Source organism: Onychomys torridus, chromosome 1 (assembly GCF_903995425.1).
Source record: "Onychomys torridus chromosome 1, mOncTor1.1, whole genome shotgun sequence".
Classification (NCBI taxonomy): Eukaryota; Metazoa; Chordata; class Mammalia; order Rodentia; family Cricetidae; genus Onychomys; species Onychomys torridus.
Genome location: NC_050443.1, coordinates 163,561,580 through 163,585,376, shown reverse-complemented (window position 1 = coordinate 163,585,376; position 23,797 = coordinate 163,561,580). Strand labels below are relative to the sequence as shown.

The window sequence follows — 23,797 nt, the reverse complement described above, 5'->3', positions numbered from 1 at the left end:
AGTACATATAATGGAGTCTAATGTTGGCTTCTGAGGAGAGTTGGGAAGAAACGTTAGCATTCAAGCTTCTCCTGAACTGACTGTCCCCTTTGCTGAAACTAAAAAGCCCCAGGTAACTGCGTTCAGATCTCCAAGTAGGAAAGGGTGGGTGCTTTGTCAAGCATTGGTTACATCATCTGTAGATTTTAGGCAACCAGCTCCAGGGAGAATCCTGATCCCCGCAGAGCACCTGATTGTAACCATTCAACACTGAGTGTGTTCAGAAGTTTGTAAGCCTTATATGTGAACATCCCCGGCTTCACAAAACCCGGGTTCTCCATGTCTTTTCTGTCAACTCTCCCCAAAAGGAAGAGAGGTGACGATCCCAACGATGCTCAGCAAACTGCTCAGTGTAGTCTAAGTGGTGGATCTGTAGAATCCCATCCCAGTTGTGCTCACAAAGAATGCAGAGCTATGGGGCTTTGAATAAGGGACTGGGACCTCCTGGAACCTAGGGCTTAGATTGCAGTCACATTTCTCTCTGCAGCGTTTAAAAGTAATGTGGCTGGATCACAAATGACAAGGCTGTTATGACCCAGATCTTTTGCTTAGGGAGCTAAGCTCACAAAAGTCCGCCCACCAGACAGTGTCTGGCACTGGGTGGAGCTAGAGACCCCAGAGTCTAGGAAGGGCCTCTTAGGAGACATTATGTTAAATTACAATGTGAGTTTCCTTGGGGCTACGAGGTTACTGAGCATTTAAGAGCACTTGCTGCTCTGGCAGAGGACCTGAGTTTGGTTCTCAGCCTTTCTGTCAGACTACTCACAACCATGTGGAACTCCACCTCCAGGGGAATCTACTGCCCTCTTCTGGTCTCCAGCTTCAACTGCACTCAGACACATGCACATAATTAAAATTAAAATTAAGTCTGTGGGGGAAAATGTCTAGACTCCCAGAATTAGCTTTGCTGGTAACAATTACCTATCTAAACTGTTTCTTCTGAAAAAATTAGGAAGCCAAGTAAGGGTGGTGCCCACCTTTAATCCCAGCTTCCTACAAAAACACAAAGATCTGAATTAAGTCTCCAACACTTAAGAAAAAGATCAGGCTTGATGGATCCCTGGGGCTCTCTGGTCATCTAGCTTAGTCTAATTGGCAAGCACCAGGTACCATGGAGAGATTCTATCTAGAGGAGGGTGAGCAGGCAGTCAGAAAAGAGAAAAGAAAGGTGGGTCTCTCTTAAGAAATAATATCCAAGATTGATATCAGGTCCACGTGTGTACTTCCTGGCATACAAATACAGATAAATATCACCTGCTATTTTGGATAAAGCTGGCCTTCTCTAGCCTTCAGGAGTCTCTTCCTGGCCTGCTTCCCTCATTTACGATTCCCGCTTGCCCCTGTAGTGTGGTGGTAGATTGTGTACCTTAATAAAATTTGCCTGAAGATCATAGAACAGAACAAGCCACTAGATTAAACATAAATGCCAGGCAGTAGTGGCACACACCTTTAATCCTAGCACTCGGGAGGCAGAGATCCATTCGGATCTCTGTGAGTTCAAGGCCATATTGGGGTACATGAAATTAACTCAGTCTAGGAGAGAAACAGAGCCAGGCAGTGGTGGCACACACCTTTAATCTCAGTACTTGAGAATCACACGCCTTTAACCCCAGCAAGGTATATAAGGCGTGAGGAGGCAGGAACTAAAGGGTTTTTCAGGATGAGGCATTGGTGAGGTAAGAGGTGGTGGCTGTGGCTTGTTCCTTTGTCTCTCCGATCTTTCAGCATTTACCCCAATATCTGGTACCAGGATTTTTATTATAAGACCATTTTAGAATCCTTGGTGCTGTGTTCCTGGAGCTAGATGGTTCCCTCTGGTCTACCATTGCAATAGTTCTAACAGCTGTCAATTAGCAAATAATCACTTACAGGGCCAACCACAGTAGCACACAACTTACATATACAAGCTTGTTTCAGACTTGTAAAAAACCTGCAAGGTAAGACTATTGACTTTACCCTTTAGATGAAAACTGAGGCCCAGATCCCTGGATAAGCTTGTCCACTGTCAACACTAGAGAGGAACATAGCTAAGGCTTGAACTTGGAGCTGCCCAGGCCTGAGGCACAACTCTCCATCTCACTATCCTGATGGGTACTTATCTGTCAACCTGCAGTTGGAATCAAAACTGCGGTGCATTTTCAAAATTGTATTTATTTATTTTATTTTAGTTGGTGGTTGTCTTTGAGACAGGATTTCTCTGTGTAGTCCTGGCTGTTCTGGAGTTCCTCTGTGGACCAGGCTAGCCACAAACTTAGAGATCTGCCTGCCTGTGCTTCCCAAGTACTAAAGGCGTGAACCACAACTCTGGGCTATACTGCAGTACATTTTAAATAAAAATTTATTATGTGTAGTATGTGTCTATGTGTGGATATTAATAGTTTTTCTCTGTAACACCATAATAGGTTTCTCTAGGATGATGTAAGCTAGATCAAGCTGAATTGAAAAAGTAAAAGAACAGGTATATTTGAGTCCTCCAAGCCTAGAGATCTGCCAAAGAAGTCCTGCGTCCCAACTAAAGCAGGGAGCATATACACCCTGTAGGCGAGGGGTGACAGACTTGTCCTCCACAAGCTGGCTTTGTGCCTAAGGATGGTCAAAAACTGACTGCTTTAGGCGGGGTCTTGGGCTACTGGCAACTTCAGGGGATGAGCGAAGTCTCCAAGAATGCGGAACTGGGCTTTTTGGTGCCTTTGCTTTGTTGGATATTCTCTGAGAGGGTGGGATTTGGAGAGAGAGGAATCGGACTTTCGGGATCAAGCATGAGTGAACTGGAGGTTCCACCGGAACAGATCCGTGAATGTGCTGTTGGATCCCTGGAGATGGAGTTGCAGTTATGGGCCTGCTGATGTGTGCTGGGAACCCAGCTCTGGTCCTCTGGAAGAGCTGCAACACTCAACCACTCATCTCCTCAGCTCAGCAGTGGAGGTTTATAACGACTCCAAACTCTCATGCTGTGGAGATGATACAGGGGTGCGTGTGGCCAGATGTTAGAAAATGATGAGGTAGGGTCACAGCTTCTCAGCACTGAGGCTGCAGAGCAGGAGCCCAGAGAAGTCTAGGGGTGTTGCTCAGTGGCATAGTTTACACGAGGCCTTGGATTTGGATCTTAAACACTACAAAAAGGTAAGAAAAAAGCGGTAGGGAAAATCGTATCCTTATACGTAGCTGGGCCTGGTGATGCGGGTCTCTAATCCAGCTCCATTCTTTTGCAGGTGGGCTCAACCTTCTCTCAGGCTCTGGACAGAAACAGCACCTAAGACCTAGGGAGCCGACAATTTCTGCAGGGTGGGAAGGAAATGGAAGAGAGGACTTGTCCAGAGGCACCCTGTTCCGCGGAACATCAGGTGGGTGGCTCCTAGGCCCAAACCGAGCCTTGTAAGGAATCTTGCATCCAAGGCCTGGCGTGCTCAGGGTTGGCGGCCCGGGAAGCCTGTACAGGAGCTCCAGTTGCAGGCGGTGTGCCCCCTTTCCACCTGCCGTAGGGCACCCCACCGAGGGCGGGGGAGATGGAAAGAGGTAGTCCAAGATGGGTCGGATTTCCAGCCAGCTCCCACCTCACAGGAGGCGGCCCATTATCCGGCGTCGTTAAAGAGCAATTAGATGGAAATTAAGCCGAGAACAAGTATTGATTATCTCATTAAGGCCGGGGGAGCCCGCTCTGTGGAGTGAGTTTACCGCTGCTCACCCCATTATCTGCAAGGTGAAAACCTGTGGTCATCAACATCCAGCGAAGTATCGATCTCGCCCCAAATCCATTCCTGACCCTCCTTGGTAGAATAAGTGGGTTCTAGAGAGTTGACATGGGGGTGTGATGAGATAGAAAACTGCATGCACGTGCACACCCACACCCATGCACTCCTTAGCACGTTCTCTTTAGTTCCTCTCTCACGTTTCCCTTAACACTACTGCGGGACGGGGAGGGGAGTGACAGTTCACAAAACTCCAGGACTGGGCGCACGTCCCAGGTTTTACATCAAAGGAAGAGAACCAGAGCAGAGGCTGACTTTTTTTTCCTTCCTTCCTTCCTTCCTTCCTTCCTTCCTTTCTTCCTTCCTTTCTTCCTTCCTTCCTTCCTTCCTTTCTTTCCTTTTCTTTCTCTCTCTCTTTTTCTTTCTTTCTTTCTTTCTTTCTTTTTTTTTTTTTTTAAGAAACTAGATCTTGCCTGACTAACCTCCAACTTCCTGCCTCATCTGGGAATGTAACACTGGCTACAGCTTGCACCAGAGCTGAGACTTAATGTTGTCTCAATACAAAACAGAGGGTATTTCCGGGCCCCAAATCCTAACCTGGGAGAGAGAAGGCTGTAGTGGCAGAAGGATAGCAACCTGAAATCAGAAAGAGAATCAGCTTTGCACAAGATATGTTCAAGCTGGCTGTGGGCCTGAAGCAAGTAGCTTTGCTTCTCTGGACCACTTCAAAGACAGGGCTGGACAGTCCTGAGGCTCCACAGTCCTGAGGCTCCACAGTCCTGAGGCTCCGGGCCTTGGATGCTTCATAGTCTGTCAAAGTGCCTGGGTCTCCGGCTTGCAGGCATCAAAGGATGCAGCAATGTGCTCCTCACCCTGACTTCCAAGAGCTTCTGGCCTCGCAGGAGAGAAGGTACAGAACTGATAAACGCAGAAATAACTAAAAGGGGGCTGGAGAGATGGCTCAGTGGTTAAGAGCACTTGTTGCTCTCCCAGAGGACCCACGTTCAGTTCTCAGCACCCACATGTGACACCTCCCAACCACTTGTAACTCCAGTTCCAGGGGTCCCAATCCCTCTTCTGACTTCTGTGGACACCTCTACAAGAAGAGATATCCGTATAAATAAATTAAAAAGTAAATTGTTTAAACAAAGGTGACCCTAAAAAAATAGATACTAAATTATCATCACATATGAATCAGAAGGGTGCAGGTGCTGAGTGTTGGGATGGTGTGCACAGGAAGCAGATGTCCCATACAGAGAGAGCACACAAGCCTGTTGCCCATTTAACATCCGGTTTCTCAACACCGAACATCAGAGCCCATAGTATGCAAAACCATTGTGCTTTCTACCCAACCCCCGGTCTAGTCGGGGAGACGGACACCAAAGCCATAATGGCACAAATAAAGTATCTGAAATCAGAGCGCAATGGGTGAATACAAGAGTCTGGGGGTAGTTAAAAAAACGATGGTCAGTTCATGATTTAAGATTTGAGTCTGGGAAAGCTGAGGAAATCCTCTGGAGAGAGCCAATTTGCTTCTCCCCCTACACCCCACTCCGGTGCTCCAAGACCAGGTCTTTCTTTGGAGCTGGCCCAGATCTAGGACGCAGTAGAGAACACTGACACTAGCGACCCTGCTTTTGGACTCACCTGCGAGTCTAGGATTTGCTAAAGGCTGGGGAGGAGGGGAGTGCGGCCGGGTGGTGCGCCCTGCCCGCGCCGCCTTGGCCCGCACAGAGTGAGCAGCGGCGCCCCGGATTCTGGGCTCGGCTCCCTGCCCCGGGGCCGGGCAACTATTAATCTTGGTTGACGGTTTCTCACGTCCTAATTGGGAGGTGGGGGGAGCGGCCCAGTCCGCCCTAAAGGTAGAAGCGGCTAATGGGCCTCTTCATCACCGCCAGGAACCGGTCCCTGGCGGAGCGTGAGGGCGCTGCAGCAGGTGAGACCGACCGGGCTGGCGGCCCTTTAATGAAGCTGCCCGGGCTAGGGTGCTCAGAGGGGAGATCCGGAGGAGAGGGGGTGAGAGAAGGGTAGCCCACCCCCCTACTGACAGCCCAGCTCGAGAGTTCAGCTGGGAGCCTTGTACCCCAGGAGGCCTTCTTGAAGCGCAGTGCCAGGCTGGGAGGGAGGGACAGTGATGGACGTTGGTGGGATTTGGGGGAGGACCAGAGAGCTAGGTCGCCCTGCAATAAACGGGGACACAGCATAAAGTGGGCGCTCCCAAAGTCCATAGAACCTGCAGATCCCTAGCTCCCTGGCTCATACATTAAAGATACAAAGGCACCGGGACTGTGCTACGACGATCATAAAGGTAAAATTCAAGGTCGAGCAATAAGATGATAGGAGACGGGTATAGAAGAAAATGACTCAGAAGGCTCAGTCCAAAGACTGAGTCTCAAAGGAGCGAGTGTAAACACCTGGCCTTCGGACCCCAGTGTCCCAGTCTTTCCATAGCTAGCCTACATCCCTATCTGTGACTCACTTTCCCGTCTGAGGCAGCTTTCTGAGATACACACACACACACACACACACACACACACACACACACACACACACACACACTCCTCCAAAGCCTGTTCTTTCTTTAGCAAGCTGTACTACCATCTACTCAGAGGAGCCCACCCCAATCCAGACTCAGACTGTCCTGAGGGGCAAGGGAGAGCCCACCCAGCCATTCACGCCTCTCCTTGGCCCTCCCTTGGGACAGCTGCATCCGGGAACACCAACTCCTCTAAGAGTTGCGCCTTCTGGAGCCAGCTGTCAGCCTCTCTCCCGCCCCCTCTTGCTTCTAGCCGCATCAGAAATATATTGTATTCTCACCTAATCCTGTTCAATTGCAGCATAATAAAAAACATAATAAAAACCTAATTCATTTTTCTCCCGCGCCCCCCATCTCCAGGCATCTTCTTGCTCGGGATTAAAAATCTGTCTTCATGTTTGTGGCACTGCAGCCCTGGCGCCTCCGCATCTTTAATGTATGAGGCAGGGAGCTGGGGACCCGCGGGTCCTGCAGTATTCACGCCCTGGCGGCGCCTGCTAGTCACCTGAGGATGCTGGTGGAGAAGGGAGGGCGAGCCGTGGACCTGGGTAAGGCCCCATTGCCTCCCTTTCTCCTGGATGTCCCGTGGTTGGAAGATTGTTTATCTGCCGGGGCCATCAGACTGGTTGTGGCCTCTAGGGGGCGCATCGTAAAGCATATCTCTGGGGATCCAGTTTTCCAAGGATACCAACAATACATAATGTAGCCAGGGGAAGATGCAGAGCAGGGTCGGGCGAAGAGAGCCTTCCAGCCCCTTTTTAGTTCTGATTCTGATGGCTGGAGCTGGCCTGGGCAGTGAATCTCTGACTTCCAGTCTCCATCTCCATCCAAAGCTGCCATGCCCAGACCCCAGAGGCCCCTAAACACCTTCAGATCACACTGTGGACCAGTGAAGCAAGGTTACGATGCCCAGATGGAGGTAAGAATACAGTGAATGGCTGAGGGTGCAGCCCTGTGGAGAGCACTTTCCTAGCTTGCAGGAAGACCCTTGCTAGCACCACACAAAGGGGAAAAAATCCGGTAATGGAGCATTTTGTACAAGGACAATACTAGACGATTTCACAGATCTGAGACTGGAAAATCATTCCTGGAATGTTCCTTCTTACCATTATTTTGGAAAAGTCCCTAAGTTTACAGTTGCGGAACGCTGTTTTCCAGATTTTTTTTCCACAGCAGCCTTGACCAGAAAAGTATTCAGTGGGAGCCGGATGAAGTGGCTCGCACCTGTAGACTCAACTACTGGGAGGTAGAAACAAAAAGACTGCTTAAGCCCAGGAGTTGGAGACCAGCCAGCAAGATTCTATCTTAAAAACAATACAGAAATGTCTAAAAGTCCCCTTAAATATTTAGGGCTGAGCAAAAACTTAAATTCTTATACATGAGTAACTCTGTACATGTTTAAAATACTAGAGTACCTAACTTGGGGACAAAAAAAAAAAAGGATGCTTTTATCCTCATGTGTACATGTCCATGCATGTGTGTATGGAGGCCTGAGGACAACCTCAAAGGTCATCCTCAGGAACACTATGCACCTCCTTTGAGACAGGGCTCTTGTTGGTCTGAAATTCATCAGTTAAATTAGGCTGGCTGACTGGTGGGCACCAGGCATCCCCTTGTCTCTGCTCCTCTAGTGCTGGAATTACAAGCACCCAACACCTGACATTTTTACATGGGCTTTAAACTTGGGCACAACTAACCCATTCCTCAGCCTCTCAAATGAATATTTTAAAATTCATTCTTGCAGGGTGTAGTGGTGTACACCTTTAGTCCCAGCATTTGGGAGGCAGAAGCAGGCAGACCTCTGTGAGTTTAAGGCCATCCTGGTCTACAAAGTGAGTTCCAGGGCAGCCAGTGCTACACAGAAAAACCCTGTCTAAAAAGGAAAGAAACATATTTGATTTTTTAAAAAAACTGTATCTGTGTTTTGCCTGCATGCATATCTGTGTGAGGGTATCAGACTAGGAATTATAGACAGATATAAGCTCCTATGTAGGTGCTGGGAATTGAACCCTGGTCCTCTGGGGGAAAAAAAAAAAAAAAAACAGCCAGCACTCTTAACCACTGAGCCATCTTTCCAACCCTGAAATATATTCCTTCTTAATCCTTGTTGTGTAACAGTTTCCTCAGAGGGGTGAAATATTCCATCCTTCAGGAAGCTCTTTGAGTAAGAAGACAAACAACTCAAAATAGCTTTAGGAAGTTCCTGAAACTTATCAGATTCACTAGGCCCTTCCCTGCCATAGTAAGCAATAAAAGCTGAGAGTTGTGGAAGGAAGCTGAGCTATACAAATAAGACTCTGAAACCAGAACAGCTGCCTGAAGGAGGCAGAAACCAGCCAAGCTTCCTAAAAGAGATTTAGACCAACCAGGCACTCTCCAACCTGTTGAGCTGCCTGCAGGCTGTGCAATGTGCTCCAGGTTCCAGCTTTGTGAGCCGTCACCCATGCTGGGGTGGGTTTTGGTGATGCAGCTGCCTTTGTGTCATTTCTGCTCCTGTAAGCTAATCCCTCACCCCCATTCCTGTAAGTAACCCCAGGAAAACTGATGGTTCACCAGGTTGAACTTTGGTGTTATCTGTCCATTCTTCAGTCTGTTGGGTCTGTTGTTGCTCTCTCTGGGGTGAGTAGACATAATGTGATGACTAACGTTGTATTGATGGCTAACTATGTTTAAAAGTTCAAAATGTTGGGGGACTGGAGAGATGGCTCAGAGGTTAAGAGCACTGGCTGCTCTTCTAGAGGTCCTGAGTTCAATTCCCAGCAACCACATGGTGGCTCTCAACCATCCATAATGAGATCTGGTGTCCTCTTCTGGCCTGCAGTCATACATGCTGTATACATAATAAATAAATAAACAAACAAATAAACAAACAAATAAATAAATAAATACTTTTTTTTTTAAGTTCAAAGTGACGCCAGCCGGTGGTGGCACATGCCTGTAATCCCAGCACTAGGGAGGCAGAGGCAGGTGGATCTCTGTGAGTTCAAGGACAGCCTGGTCTACAACGCTAGTCCAGGATAGGCTCCAAAGCTACAGAAAAACCTTGTCTCGAAAAACAAAACAAAACAAAAAAATTCAAAGTGTCTGTCCTTAAGAGAACTATAAAGCAAAGTTGGACTTTCAATGTTAAGAGCTGCTAAGGGTAATTTTATAATTGCCTGGTCTTGTACAACTTTAACAAAACTGCTGTTTCTGCTTCTGTAAGCACAAGCTTGCTTTCTAAGAGATGACCTTCTGCTTGCTCGAAGACAAAAATGTAAGTTTGTGTTCTTTGCCTTTAAAAGATCCTGACTAATGTGACTGCCAGCCACATTCAGGAATCCCAAGTCTGGGGTGCAGACCTTGAAGGGGACTCCCGCACACTGGGAGTACTCTCCCAGACTCTGGATTAGGCACAAACCCCCCCCCCCAAACACCTGTTTTCACAAAAAGATTCTTTATTTAGCAGGGAAGAAAAGTTAAAGTGGCCGCTTTCTGACTAAGGCAGGAAAACAGCAGCAAATGACCTGCAGGTTAATTTTTAAGAGAGATGGATCCTCCATGCTACAATATTGACCTGGCAAGCAAGAAGTGCCCACTGGCGCAAAAGTGGCATGATAGTTATGGGGGTAACCAACCACTTTCCATTTTAGAGGCCTGTTCCACAGGTCTCGCTCTCCTCTCTCTCTCTCTCTCTCACACACACACACACAAATCTAAAAATAAGGTAACAAATGCTGGTGGAAGAGCCTGGCAAAAAGAGGAACCATTATTCATTGCTGGTGGAGTTTACCTGGTACAGCTACTATGAAAATCAGTTTGGGGAGATTCCAAAACAAAAAAACAAAAACAAACCCCTGAAAATATACAATCATAGAGCCAAGTTACACCACTGCTAGTATATGTCCAAAGAACTCCTTTTTAAAAAACGTAATTTTTTTAATAGATTCTTTGGGAATTTCACATCATGTCCCCCATCCCATTTATTTCCCAGTACCTCCATATCCACCCATCACCCTTGTAGTGACAGATAGGCATGGCCTTGTGTAGGGAGGCAGATGACCAAACACTTGTGGCTTTGATTACATATATGACGCTCACCGCCACCTTATCCTGCACTCAGATTCTAGACAAACATAAGGAAAGCTGAATTCATCCTTTTACTGGCTGTCTTATCTAGGCATGAGCTTTATGTTCTCCAGAGGACTTTTCAAAAAACATTGTCCCCCAAGGTTCTGACACGCTTGCTGAAGAGAGGCGCTGCCCCATCCTGAAATCATCAGGGCTGAGATCCATGGTTTCACTTGTGAGCGTATCGTTTTAGGCTTGCTGAGATATGAACTAGACTGAGAACCATGGTGCTCGTGGCCATACCTAAGAATCAACATGCAGGTAAGGTTTAAGAGTGCTTTTGGATTACACATTCACTTATCCATAAAAATAAAAAAATAAAAAAACCACAACAATGGATTTCGTTTTCGTGGTGGCACATGCCTATAATTCCAGCATTTGGAAGGTAGAGGCAGGAAGGCCAGGAACTCAAGGTCATCCTTGGCTACATATTTGAAAAGATTGTCTGGCATCAGCCTGAAGGTCGCACGTTGTTGCGAGATTAACAAAGAGGGGATGCAGCTAGGCGGCTGGATACCTGTCTGGTACCGGAAGTATCTCGTAGGTGGGAAGGCGGCTATTCTGTTCGCTGCGGGGTTAACTGCCACTCTTCACTGGGAAAAGGTCCCTGTACTGTTGGTTTAGAGGGTGGAGGGAGGCGGCCGCGGAGATCAAGAGCCTACAGCCATCCTAGGCAGCGGAAGACCAGGATTTGGGAGGCGGAGAGACCTCGCGCGACTCCTCGGAAAACCTCGGGATTTCCGGGCAGGAAGTCAAAGGGCGGGCTCAGTGTGGCTTCAGGGTTTCGAAACTAAAGAGGAAGAAGGGGATTTGGCGGGTTGAGCGTTCCAGGATCAAGAGCAAGCGAGGAAGCAGGGTCACGGCTCTGACAAGGAAGTGGCCTGGGACGCTAAAACCAGCCCGTTGCCAGGGAAAACGGGAGTGGGCGGAGCCGAGCCTAACTTTTGAGTGACAGGTGCGGCATCTGTGTTTCCGGACAGAAGGCGTGACTTCCTTTGGACTGTTAGGCCTTGGGGGCGGAGCTTGCAGCTGACTAGCCTAAGCAAGAAACAAAGGGGTTTTGCTCTGTCCCTGAGGCCAGGGGTCCTGGGGGGAGGAGAGTACCGCCCCTCGACTCCTACCCCCACCTCCTCTGAATGATCATCAGGAAAATTGCAATCATGGAGGCAGCCTGGAGAGTGTACCTAGCTAGGATTTGTCCCGACAGAGCCTGTGATAGGCCCCATTGCTAACTCCCACAGCATTTGAGAAACTGTGAAATCAGAAGGGAAGACAGGAAAGCACACCCTCCTTAGTGACCTGCCAGTCTTTGATGAGGGTCGTCTGTGGCATACAGATAGTTCTGTTAGAAAACATTCTAATTTTTGTCTTGCACAGATTGCTTCCCTCCTCCCCAAATGAGTTTATCTTGCATGGATTCACCAGTAAAAGTTCAAGGCCTCAGCCGGGCGGTGGTGGCGCACACCTGTAATCCCAGCACTTGGGAGGCAGAGCCAGGCGGATCTCTGTGAGTTCGAGGCCAGCCTGGTCTACAGCCTCCAAAGCTACACAGAGAAACCCTGTCTCGAAAAAGAAGAAGAAGAAGAAGAAGAAGAAGAAGAAGAAGAAGAAGAAGAAGAAGAAGAAGAAGAAGAAGGGCTCTGGGGCTTAGACAGAGGCATTGGCATGATTGTAGGAGGAGGAGGAGGAGGAGGAGGAGGAGGAGAAAACTAGAATTACCCCCGTTTTTTAATTACTTCAAGACAATGCCTCACAGGGTAGCCCAGACTAACCATGAGGTTCCTTAGTGATGTTAGTAAAAGGTTTGTGTATAGTTGTGGACCTTCGGTTTTGCTGGTCTGTAAACAAATTGGGCCCAGGGAGATGTTCCTGAATGTCTGTGGGACCAGGTTTAGCAGCTGGTAGGAAAGGAAACAGTGGTTGGGAGTCACAGCTCAGCTGGAATCCTGCTCCGGCAATTTTCTCCCGTTCTGTTTGAGACAGGGTTTCTGTAGCCCTGGCTGTCCCAGAACTTGTTCTGTAGACCAGGCTGTCCTGGGACTTGCTTTGTAGACCAGGCTGGTCTTGATCTCAGAGATCCACCTTCCACTGCCTCCTAAGTGCTGAGATTAAAGGTGTGCAGCACCATGCCCAGCACCTTGTTGCTATTTTTGTTTGTTTGTTATTTGAAACAGGGTCTCGTGTATCCCAGGATGTCCTCAAACTTGTTACATAGTTGAGGATGACCTTTAATTATCAGTCCTAGCCAGGTTTGGTGGTGAGTGCCTTTAAAAACCCAGCACTTGGGAGGCAGAGGCAAACAGATCTCTGTGAGTTCAAGATCAGCCTGGTTCTATGCCAGCTAGGGCTGCATAGTGTCTCAGAAAAAAAGAAAAAAGTCCTTATCCTCCTGCTTAAACTCCCAAACGCTAGGATTAAAGGAATGCAACCCCATGACCACTTACGTGCACCTTACGTAATATCACTAAACTCATGTCTTTTCTAAGAAAAGTACAATATGCCGTCTCATAGGTTTCAGAGATCAAAAGATGAATGAGTGAAGGCAGCTGGCACCACACAGCAGGACACAGGGAACAGGAGCTGATGTGAGCACTCCTCACACAAGTCATTGTTGCTCACCCCAAAATGAGTGACCCAGGCTCACTTTCTGTGGGACCATCTAGCCCTAAAGATTTCACCCAACCACCCATTAAAAGCTGAAAAAGGGACATGGAGGGATGTTTCCTTGCAGGGAGTGGGCTATGGATTTAAAAAAAAAAAAAAAAAAAGGATTGTCCGTGTTTATTTCCTTGTATCTAACAAAGCTAAGACTCCAGAAAAGAAAGCAATAGTAAATGGCTCTTCCCAGCTACATACAGGCACAAGTTTGCCACCTCCTCTTCTCCAGGGTAGGAAAATGTTATAAATGTAAGGAGGCCAGTGAGATGGCTCAGTGGATAAAGGCGTTTTCTACCAAGGCTGGCAACCTGACTTTGATCCCTGGGACCCAAGAGTGGAAAGAAGAAACTGATTCCTGAAAGTCATGTCCTCTGACCTGTACACACACACACACACTAAAGAACTTTGGATGATGAATGGGAAGGGATAATTTTGAAGAGGCTCCTACCAGGCCAGTTTTCATGAGGACAGAGATGTGCTGGTTCCCTGGAAGCTGCACTTGGGTGGAGCAGGCAACTGTTGGCCTCCTCTCCCGTCTCTGGAGTTTTCCTAGAGACCAGAGGTCACCACCCCATGCCAAATTCCTCAAAGAAACTAAGAAGCCAAGAGCTTGAATTAGTAACTATGTGAGCAACTGTCTCAGTGAAGAAAGAAGGAAGACACACTTCCATCTTCCTAGGGAATAGGGGCTAGCCAGAGGACCCATCTTGTAAGCTCAGAGAGCCCTCTGCTGGGAGATGAGACTCCCTACAGGGAAGAGTTTGGGGGAAAGAAAGGGGAAGGTAGAGAATCTCCTGGACACTTACCTAGACACTCGGGACATGGAACAAGTAAAGATCAAAAACTAGACAGGATTGCAGTTTATTGACACCATGACATGACAGCGTTGTCCCTGGAGGAGGTGGTTAGTGAAAGCACAAACGTGGTCTCAGTGGACCTCACCGGGACCTTTTGACCCACCCCATTCACCTTTTCAGCTAGTGGTCACAGATTCAGAGTGGAGATCTAATTCTACACTCTAAAGTCACCACCACCCACGTCATCCCTAATTCCATCTTCCATTTGGTCCGTCTATTGAGGTCTGGGTCCCTCCTCTTCAAATTACGCGCAAAGGGAGGGCAAGGCCATTGTCAAGAAAGATGGGCTGCTGGCCATGGTGGTTCACACTTTTAATCCCAGCACTTGGGAGGCAGAGGCAGGTGGATCTCTGAGTTTGAGACAAGCCTGGTCTACAGAGTGAGTTCCAGGACAGCCAGTGCTACACAGAGAAACCGGGGGGGGGGGGGGGGGAGGGAGAGAGAGACAGAGAGAGAGAGAGAGAGAGAGACAGAGAGAGAGAGAGGAAGAGAGGGGACTGGGGATGTAGCTCAGTGGTAGAGCACTTGCCTAGTATTATGTGAAGCCCCCGGTTCTTCCAGAGACGGGATATGTGGAAAGGAAGGAGCTGAGGTGGGGGCATGGGGACTGTCTAAGAAGGGTCAATGAAACACAGAATTACCTGTCTGGAGATTGTACGCTTGAGGCCTGTGTTAAGCACCATTCCCGCCCCAGTTCCCCTGGAAGTGGGTACAGGTGACGGCAGTGGATGAAGGGGAACACTTGCTCTGCCTGTGTGGCTCTCTAATGAGGGAAAGAGTTGGATTGCTGGATTTCTATCCGATTCATGACCTAAAACTATCCCTAAAAGCACTCATGTTGCAGTGTGGAGGGCAGTACAGGCTACTGACATCCCTTTGTTCCTCTAGAAAAGAAGAGAAGAGCGGGACTCTTCTAGGACATGGGCACAGCAGGCGCAGCTCCCTGACTCCCTAATCCCAACGCTGCTTACTCTGCCAGCCCAGATCCTAAGCCAACTTTTGGAGCCAGCTACTTGAAAGCTGAAGGGGTAAGCTATATTTAGCTTGCTGGTGGCCCTCGGTCCATGTCCTGGGATCCTGGGGCTTCTCCTGTATCCAGAAGGGTAAGGTGCTATCAGAAATGTCTTGGGCAGAGGAACAGTTTAGAGAAGGAAGTGTCCCCTATCACTTGGCTTACTGCTAGGTGGGCAGGAGACTGAGGAGGGGAGCCAGATATTAAGACATCCGAGAACAGCCTATCTGCTCTTAGCTTCCAGGACCAAATGTATAAACACTTACATGTGTTGCATATGTCTGTCTGCACGCACATAAGCACAGGAGGGACAGGTTTTGTGACTTGCTCTTTGAAACCAGAGAGGAGAGAAGAGGCTTATTATAGGGGTGCCTCCCCCAGGCTAAGGGGTTGCTGGTCTCAGTGGCTGCTCCCCACCTCAAGTCCCCTGACGCAGAAGATAAACAAGTAGTAGCATTGTAAGGTGGTACCCAAGAAGCAGCCTAAGGAAGGGGCAGAGGCTGACCCCCTCAAAGCCCCTTGTTGTAGTAAACCACATCGATGCTGGGGTTCTGTGCTTGGATCTGAGCTCTCAGCTCCGGCTCCAGCCTGGTCACATGTATGGAGCTGCAATGGAACAGCACAGGCTAGATGGATATGCCCTGGGCTCAGCATCTCAGACCCAGGGCCTAGCTTCCCCTTACTCCCAGTGAAGAATCCTCCCCTGCTTTCAGAAGGGCTGGCTCACTGTCATCCCCCCAGCTCCCACATCACCAGGTCTCCCACAACACACCAAGGGCCTGAGACATGGAGTCCTGTGTAGAGATTCTGGTCCAGGCCAAGGGCATTACTCACCTTCTCTGGGGGAACAGGGCACAGCACAGGGGTGTGGCAAATACCAGGCTAGGGAAGAAGAGCACCAGAAATGTCTGTAAAGCTGGCCTGAGCATTCCCTCCCTGAACCCAATCATGGACATAGCCCCAGGAGTGAAGACATTTTTGTGAGCTTTACCCAGCTGTAAAAGTTGGGAAATGGAGCCAAGGGACCACTCAGGGATATTAAACTCAGTCCTGGTATTAGCTTCTGGACAAAGAAAGAGGCTCAAGAGCATTGATTCCAAGCCCCATGATCAGAAAGTGACAGAATCAGGAATAAAATGGGCTGGGCCTCCTGGATTGTGCCAGAGTTTATTTGTATGGTTTCCTCTGGTGAATAAAGACTGAATTCTTCAACCAAACTATTGACCTTCAAAGGCAAGATCCCCTAGGACTCTACGAACACACACACACACACACACACACACACACACACACACACACACACACACAGAGTATTATTCAGTATGGGTATTCATACCAACTGGATGTATGACTGAGCAATGTATGTAAGCACCTCAAAGGTAGTAAGTGCCCTCTCATGCCCAGAATGATAAAGGCTCTCCCATGCACACTTGGCACACTTACCAGAAGCCTACCAGTCCCACCTGCAGGGGCGCCCCCAACCAGGGCCGGCGCTGTGGGGAAACAGAGAGACGACAGAATGCTTGTGTCCCCACTCTCCTCCTCCATCTAGCTTTCCCCTGTGCTACCCGTCAACCCTACCTCTGAGCCCTTGCACATCTGGATGTTTCTCCCAGCCACGACAGGCTGGGACCTTCATATGGCAACCTCTGCCCCAGCCAGACCTGCTGCCTATCCTATCGAACATTCTTGCCTCTCAGAATTGGTTCCCACGGGACTCTCTAACCCTGTCTCTCTTTTATCACACTTTCTTCAGGAAGCTCCCCTGAGTCTCCACTCACTTCCAGTCATCCCCAGGGGCATAAATATGTCCCTCTCCATACCTTTCTCCATCCACTTCAGCCACAGCAAACATTGTTCTGGTCTTCAAATGTGTCAGCCCTGCCTCAGGGCCTTGGCACTAGCTGTTCCCTCTACCTGAAACACTCTTTGCCAGACTCTCCTTATTCTTTGGATCTTCCAAGGCCTATCCTTGCCTAAACTGTTCCCCAGATGGTCTCAATTATAAGGCCCCACTGGTTTCCTACAAATGATATGTGTATTGGGTTTTCTGTTTCGTTGTTTTGATTTTTGAGACAAGGTCTCACTGGGCAGCTCTGGCTGGCCTGGAACTTGCTATATAGACCAAGCTGGCCTCAAACTCACAGAGATCCTCCTGCCTCTGCTTCCAGAGTGCTGGGATTAAAGGCCTGCACCACCATGTCCAGCCCCTATTGCTTGTTCCTTTGTTTTTTGGTTTCTGTACTAGAGTGCCTCATGGGGACGGGGTCTACAGCCATCTTACTTCTGTTTAATATGTCTGGTGTACAGTCAGTACTTAATTACGTTTGTGAATAAATGATTCGATACATGAACTGCACCCTGTATTCCCTATCTTGTTTGTGCACTCATGAGTATGTATGTGAAGCATAAATCTAATTCATCTTATCAATAAAAACCAGGAGTTAGATATGGAGGTAAAAGCTGAAAGATTTTAGATGCAGGACAGCAGACACAGTTGCATCCATCCTCTTCCATTCCTCTAGTCCAAAAGGGCTGAGATCCTGTCTCAGCCCGGCCTTACCACTTCTTGTCCCTCTCTCTACAGTCCTCCAAACCTCTATGGTTAACTAGTGGCTAGCTCCGCCCTCTGACCCCAAGCAAGCTTTATTTGTCAAAACACAAACAAAATATCACACATGTATGTGTGCCTCTTAGTGGGAAACACAGTTGTGGCATGCATGAATATGCAATCAGTCATGGCATTGACAGTCATCCCTGTGTATGTCAGAAACCTCTGGACAGAATAGGTAAGAGGTGAGGTTCTCACCTTAAGGAAGGCTTTCTTCTCCAGAGTGTTCATGATCACTGGGGGAATGGCTGAGGGGAGAGCAGGGCAGTGAGAAAGTTAATGGCGTGAACTCCAGGAACCTGAGGGAAGACCTCCCTCCTTGCTCCTCCCGTTCTTCCCAGACTTGCTGACTCTGGGTTGTCAAAAGCCCCTGAGAACCTCAACCCCTCTTCTCTCCTAGCCTCCCGAGCTCCACCAACCATCCCCGCCTCACCCATGGCAGGAATCGCCATGCCGATTCTTGATATCACCACCTGGAAGATTCCCTGTTTGGCAGCAGTCACTGAGTGGCCAAGCCTCTGACCCGCCTCATCAGTCACTGGGATGCCCACCTGCAGCTCCCTAAGAAGAGACAGAGGCTTGGGTCAGATTATAGGCAGCAGATCTCTGGAGGCCCCTCTCCTTCTCCACTCAAAGGCCGGTTCTGAACAGCTCCCTGGTGTAGGGAAGAGCCCAGAGAGAAGCAGACAGGTGTTGTGCTAGCCCTTCCCAGCAGGGAGCATGAGGAGGTTGGTCACTCGGTGTGGGCTGAAGAAGATGAGTTTGGAGAGAATCCTGGGTATAGATAGGGTGATTTCCAGAGTGTTGGGGTCCAGAATGACAGAGACAGCTATCTGGAGTCACAGCTATCTTACATGCCCAAGTAGCCCAGGTGAGTTTTCTCCACAGAGCATCCCAGATTAGTATAAACAAACAAAACTATTTAGAATATTATTTGAGCCAAGCATTTAATCCCAACACTCAGAAGGCAAAGACAGGCAGATCTCTATGAGTTCAAGGCCAGCCTGGTCTACATTGTGAATTCCAGGACTGCATAGAGAAACCCTATCTCAAAAAAAGAAAAGAAAATGAAGAAGATATCAGAAAATGGAAGGATCTCCCATACTCATGGATAGGTAGGATTAACATAGTAAAAAATGACAATCTTACAAAAAGCAATATACATATTCAATGCAATCCCCATCAAAATCCCAACACAATTCTTCACAGACTTGGAAAGAAAAATACTCAACTTCATATGGAAAAACAAAAGACCCAGGATAGCTAAAAGAATCTTGTATAATAAAGCAACCTCTGGAGGCATCACAATCCCCGACCTCAAGCTCTACTATAGAGCTATAGTAATAAAAACAGCTTGGTACTAGCATAAAAACCAACATACAGACCAATGGAATCAAACTGAAGACCCTGACATTAATCCACACACATATGAACACCTGATTTTTGACAAAGAAGCCAAAACTATACAATGGAAAAAAGAAAGTATCTTCAACAAATGGTGCTGGCATAACTGGATGTCGACATATAGATTTCAAACAGATCCATATCTGTCACCATGCACAAACTCAAGTCCAAGTGGATCAAAGACCTCAACATAAATCCAGTTACACTGAACCTGATAGAAGAGAAAGTAGGAAGTACTCTTGAACACATTGGCACCGGAGAACACATTGGTTCCTAAATATAACACCAGCAGCACAGACACTGAGCACAACAATTAATAAATGGTACCTCTTGAAACTGAGAAGCTTTTGTAAAGCAAAAGACACAGTCAATAACACAAAAAGACAGCCTATAGAATGGGAAATGACCTTTACCAACCCCACATCTGACAGAGATCTGATCTCCACAGTATATAAAGAATTCAAGAAACTAGACATCAAAATACTGAACAATCCAATTTAAAAAAAATGGGCTAAAGAGCTAAACAGAGAATTCTCAACAGAAGAATCACAAATGGCTGAAAGACATTTAAGGAAATGCTCAACATTCTTAGTCATCAGAGAAATGCAAATCAAAACGACTCTGAGATACCACCTTACACCTGTCAGAATGGCTATGATCAAAAACACTAATGACAGTCTATGTTGGAGAGGATGCGGAGCAAAGGGAACACTACTTCACTGTTGGTGGGAATGCAAACTTGTACAACCACTGTGGAAATCAGTATGGTAGTTTCTCAGAAAATTGGGAATCAATCTACCTCCAGACCCAGCCATACCACTCTTGGGCATATACTCAAGGAAGGCTCAATCACACCACAAGGACACATGCTCAACTATGTTCCTAGCAGCATTATTTGTAATAGCCAGAACCTGGAAACAACCTAGATGCCCGTCAACTGAAGAATGGAAAAAGAAAATGTGGTACATATACACAATGGAGTACTACTCAGCAGAGAAAAACAATGATAGCATGAAATCTGCAGGCAAATTGATGGAACTAGAAAAAAATCATCCTGAGTGAGGTAACCCAAATCCAGAAGGACAAACATGGTATGTACTCACTCATAAGTGGATTCTAGATATAAAACAAAGAACAATCAGACTGCAACCCACAGAACCTAGGGGGACCCTAGGATGACTGTGGCTTATAATAGGTTTTGGTTTTACCCAATTACTGGGCAAGCCTCAATGAAAACATTTCACAATTAGGATAATAATTTATACTATATCAATCTGATAATAGAAAATAAATAAATAAATATTATGTCCCAATGGGGAAAGGGGGGGGTGCTTTATGACCAAGACACTGGTGCCACCACTGCCAGAAATGTGATTTTCTTGATGGTGGTACAAGATACACCAGAGCACACTTTTACTTATTGAGAGTCACCTTCATCCTGGCTATCACATACACCACTCTTTCTCACCCAGGTGGTGAGGGTCTAGTCCCGCTGCTGCCCAGCACCTCGCCCCATCAGCAGGTGCCCAGTGAAGCTTCCTCTGTGAAACCATGGATCTGCCTGCACCCGTCAGTCTTGCCACACCTCGGGGCAAGTTCTCACACAGTGGGACCTGGCTGTCCTTGAACACGGGGTCAGTATAAGCCAGGGCCCAGCAGCTCACATCAGCGATGAAGAGGACTCTCCCTGTACCCGGCTGGTCTGCAGAGGTGGAGGGTAGCTGGACATCCCTGTGCCAGGAGCCTGGACCACTCACCTCTGCCTCATCAGGGGGATGTTGATGCAGTTGGCAGCGGCCACAGCTGCAAAAGGTACAAATCGGCCGACTAGTGGGGGCAGGTGCTGGGGGAGGAAAGGTGGTGTTCAGTGGCTCTGAGGGAGGTGGGGAGGAGTTCAGGTGGGGAGCTTCTTGAGAGGGTGACAGGGGAGAAGAAAATGGGTAAAGGGTTAGTAAGAGGCCAGGAGTGGTAAGGAGGCTTTACCTTGGTGAGAGACTTGAGTCCCAGAGCAGTGGCCACAGCCCCAGTGGTGGCACTCACATAGGCTGTCCCCAATTGCCTGTGGAGGAAAAGGCCAGATCACAGGGGAGATGAGGAGCCCAGCGTGCATTCCCTTTAAGGACGTTACGTGTTTCCAATGCAGGCGGTGTCAGAGGGTAGCCTCATTGAAAGCCCCGCCCCTGCTCCAGTGTAAACTTATATGAAACTCCTCCTTTTTTTTTTTTTTTTTTTTAAAGATTTATATATTTTATGTATAGGAGTGCTCTATTTGCACGTACACCTGCAGGGCCAGAAGAGGGCGCCAGATCTCACTATAATGGTTGTGAGCCACCATGTGGTTGCTGGGGATTGAATTTAGGACCTCTGGAAGAGCAGTCAGTGCCCTTAACCACTGAGCCCTCTGGAGTGTGTCCTCCAAAAGAGATACAAACGGACTGAGTGCCCTCAGGTGGTATAGTCAGCCAAATATGTAGCTGAAAGGAGAGCTGAGCCCCTGGCACAGGGGTCCACAAAGACCAGGAACAGCTGGGGAGGGAGGTTCTCACCGCACGGTGATGGGAGCATCCCCACTGCGATTGGAATAATTCACAATAGCGTTGAAGGACTGGTTCACCCACTGCCAGAACACCACAGTCGGAGTCTTCCTGAAGGTGCAAAGACAGACTAATTGAACCCACAATACTGAATTATGTTTTTACTTTTTATGTACACTGGTGTTTGACCCACATGTGTGCGTGAGGAAGTCCGACCCACTGGAACTTCAGTTACAGAAAGTTGTGAGCTGCCATGTGAGTGCTAGGATTTGAACCCAGGTCCTCTGGACAACCAGCCAATGATCTTAACCACTGAGCCATCTCTCCAGCCCCCCAAAAAACTAATACTGAAACCCTCAGAGTTCCTTAACTCCTCAAGAGGGACTTAACTGATGGTCCCAGAACTTGCCCTTGTCACCTTACACAAATGGAAGCTTGGTTCTGAGAAATGCAAAGAATTCTTACATACCCCCCCCCACACACACACACACTGTTCTTTACCCAAAAGGTGCAGAAAGTGACTTCTAGTCACCCAGCTGTGTTCTGAGACATAACACTCAGGAAGGGGATATGGGATAAGACTTACCTGTAGAAAGTGAGCATGCAGCCAGTAATGGTCATGTTCATGGGCACCTGGGCTGACATTCGGCCAATCAAGACCACCTTCTCCCCTGTGTCCGGATGGAATGCGGAGTCGTACACATACTTGGCTCTCCATAGCTGGTCCTCAGTGAGCCCTGGGATTGCCACACCAGCCCTGTAGAAAATGGCAACGAACCAGCAGGTTGTTGTAGGGGTCAGACCTGCCCTTCCTGTCTCTGCTGCTTGCCTCGGGGAACTCTGGGCAGTGGACCAGGAACTTTGACATTCAACCCCAGAGTAAAGGAGCTCCTTGTCCACAGAGGAGGCCAAATGCCTCTCATATGTGTTCTTTCTACATCTTTTGTGGTCCCACATTTTCTTCAGGATCACGGTGATGGTGCTTTTCACAGGGTCTGAAATGACTGGGGGCGTTGCAAGAGTTAAACCTGCTGAAGAGAAGAGGGTTATTGCCTGTCTGTCTGCTTGGAACTCTCCTTTGGGCCCTCTGTCCTTGCAGAGTGGACAGCACCAGGAATGGTCATTAAAGGATCTATGAAGTGCACAGCTGCTGTCTACCCATAATCCAACGCTGTCTCCTCAACCCAAATGTCCTAAAATCCTTTGAGCTAAAGTGCTGTGTCATCTGGTGTGAGGCAGGCTCACCTGTAATTCTGCACAATGTTGCGGGAAGTTTCCAGCTGGTCCCCAGACAGCAGCAGATTTCGAGGGTCAGTAACTGTGAAGAAGTGCCGGGCTCTGCCTAGGAATGTGCTTTGGTCCCATCGAGGTTCCTGGATGTTGATATCTAAGGGCAAGTCACCCATCTTCTTCTGCAAGGCAGCAAGAATGAGGATCAGGTCCAAGGACTTCACTTGGGGAAAACTTCAGTGGCTCTGCCCTGCTTCCAGATACTGTGACCAGTCCTTGCAAGAGCTCAAGGTGACTCCAGATAGGTACGGGTGGGGAAGGAGTTGTTTCCTAGGTAGTGTTTTAGCCAGGGACCTATAACTACAGAGGAGGAGAAGGGAAGACCAGAACCAAGAGTATATGCAGCTTTCCTCATGCTCTGGCCTAGTGCAGATTTTACATGGTGAGGATTTACATGTGTGTGGTTGGTTCAACGGCAGCAACTAATCCGGGGCAGCTGTCTTGAACTCTGGCTGTAGGAGCATAGAACATGGATAACACAGCCAAGCCCATTCCAGCTTCAGGCCCCAGCTGCTCTAAAACCTAGAAAAGAAAACTTCCAAGGCTGTTTGGGAAGATGACATCCCACATTCAAGGCCCTGATTGGAGAAGACCAGGCAAGATCACTAGCCACCAAAAGGCTAATCAGTACCAGATCTCAGAGCCATTTGTGAATATGGGAGCACGCACACATTCCCTTCAAACCCATCTGCTTCAGCTCCTGCACAATAACCCAGGACTCTCCCTGGTCCCTGGTTGCATAGAGCTGACACAGATACCCATGCAACTCCCCCTGAGCCATCTACCTCAGGAAAGGGCAAGATTAAGTGGCTGCCCCTCCACTCAGCACAAAAAGGAATGTCAGCAGCAGCCATCTGTCTGTGCTAGGCAAAAATCCTGCAGAGTGACTAATCCCTCCAACTCCACTTCCTCCCTCACAGCAGACAACGCCCCTACCCGAGACTCACATACCCACACACAAAGACATGCACGCCCTCCTTGGCACACAAACAAGTTAGACCCACACTGTAAACATTAGCCAACCAGCCAGAATACCGTTACACACACATCTCTCTCT

The 23,797-nt window shown here is 48.2% G+C and overlaps 1 protein-coding gene across 1 annotated transcript; it reads right to left on the bottom strand.

Annotated features, from left to right (window-relative positions):
* Positions 1 to 14,375: 14,375 nt before the first annotated feature.
* Positions 14,376 to 22,897, bottom strand: Sfxn3 (sideroflexin 3). Its single transcript, XM_036170528.1, has 10 exons — positions 22,696 to 22,897; positions 22,037 to 22,207; positions 21,463 to 21,561; positions 20,900 to 20,975; positions 20,674 to 20,759; positions 17,946 to 18,073; positions 17,711 to 17,760; positions 16,345 to 16,394; positions 15,736 to 15,783; positions 14,376 to 15,507 (listed from the first exon to the last, which is right to left on the bottom strand). Exons 1-10 carry the CDS (start codon positions 22,854 to 22,856, stop codon positions 15,411 to 15,413), a joined length of 966 nt encoding a protein of 321 aa, XP_036026421.1. The 5' UTR covers positions 22,857 to 22,897; the 3' UTR covers positions 14,376 to 15,410.
* Between the last annotated feature and the right edge of the window lie 900 nt (positions 22,898 to 23,797).

Excerpts from the sequence above, each read along its gene's own strand:
- Sfxn3 (XM_036170528.1), bottom strand. The coding sequence starts at position 22,856 with ATGGGTGACTTGCCCTTAGATATCAACATCCAGGAACCTCGATGGGAC. Across the intron at positions 22,208-22,695 it reads AACATTGTGCAGAATTACAG|GGCTGGTGTGGCAATCCCAG; the intron begins GTGAGCCTGCCT and ends CATTTTCTACAG. Across the intron at positions 15,784-16,344 it reads GTGGGACTGGTAGGCTTCTG|CCTGGTATTTGCCACACCCC; the intron begins GTAAGTGTGCCA and ends CTTCTTCCCTAG.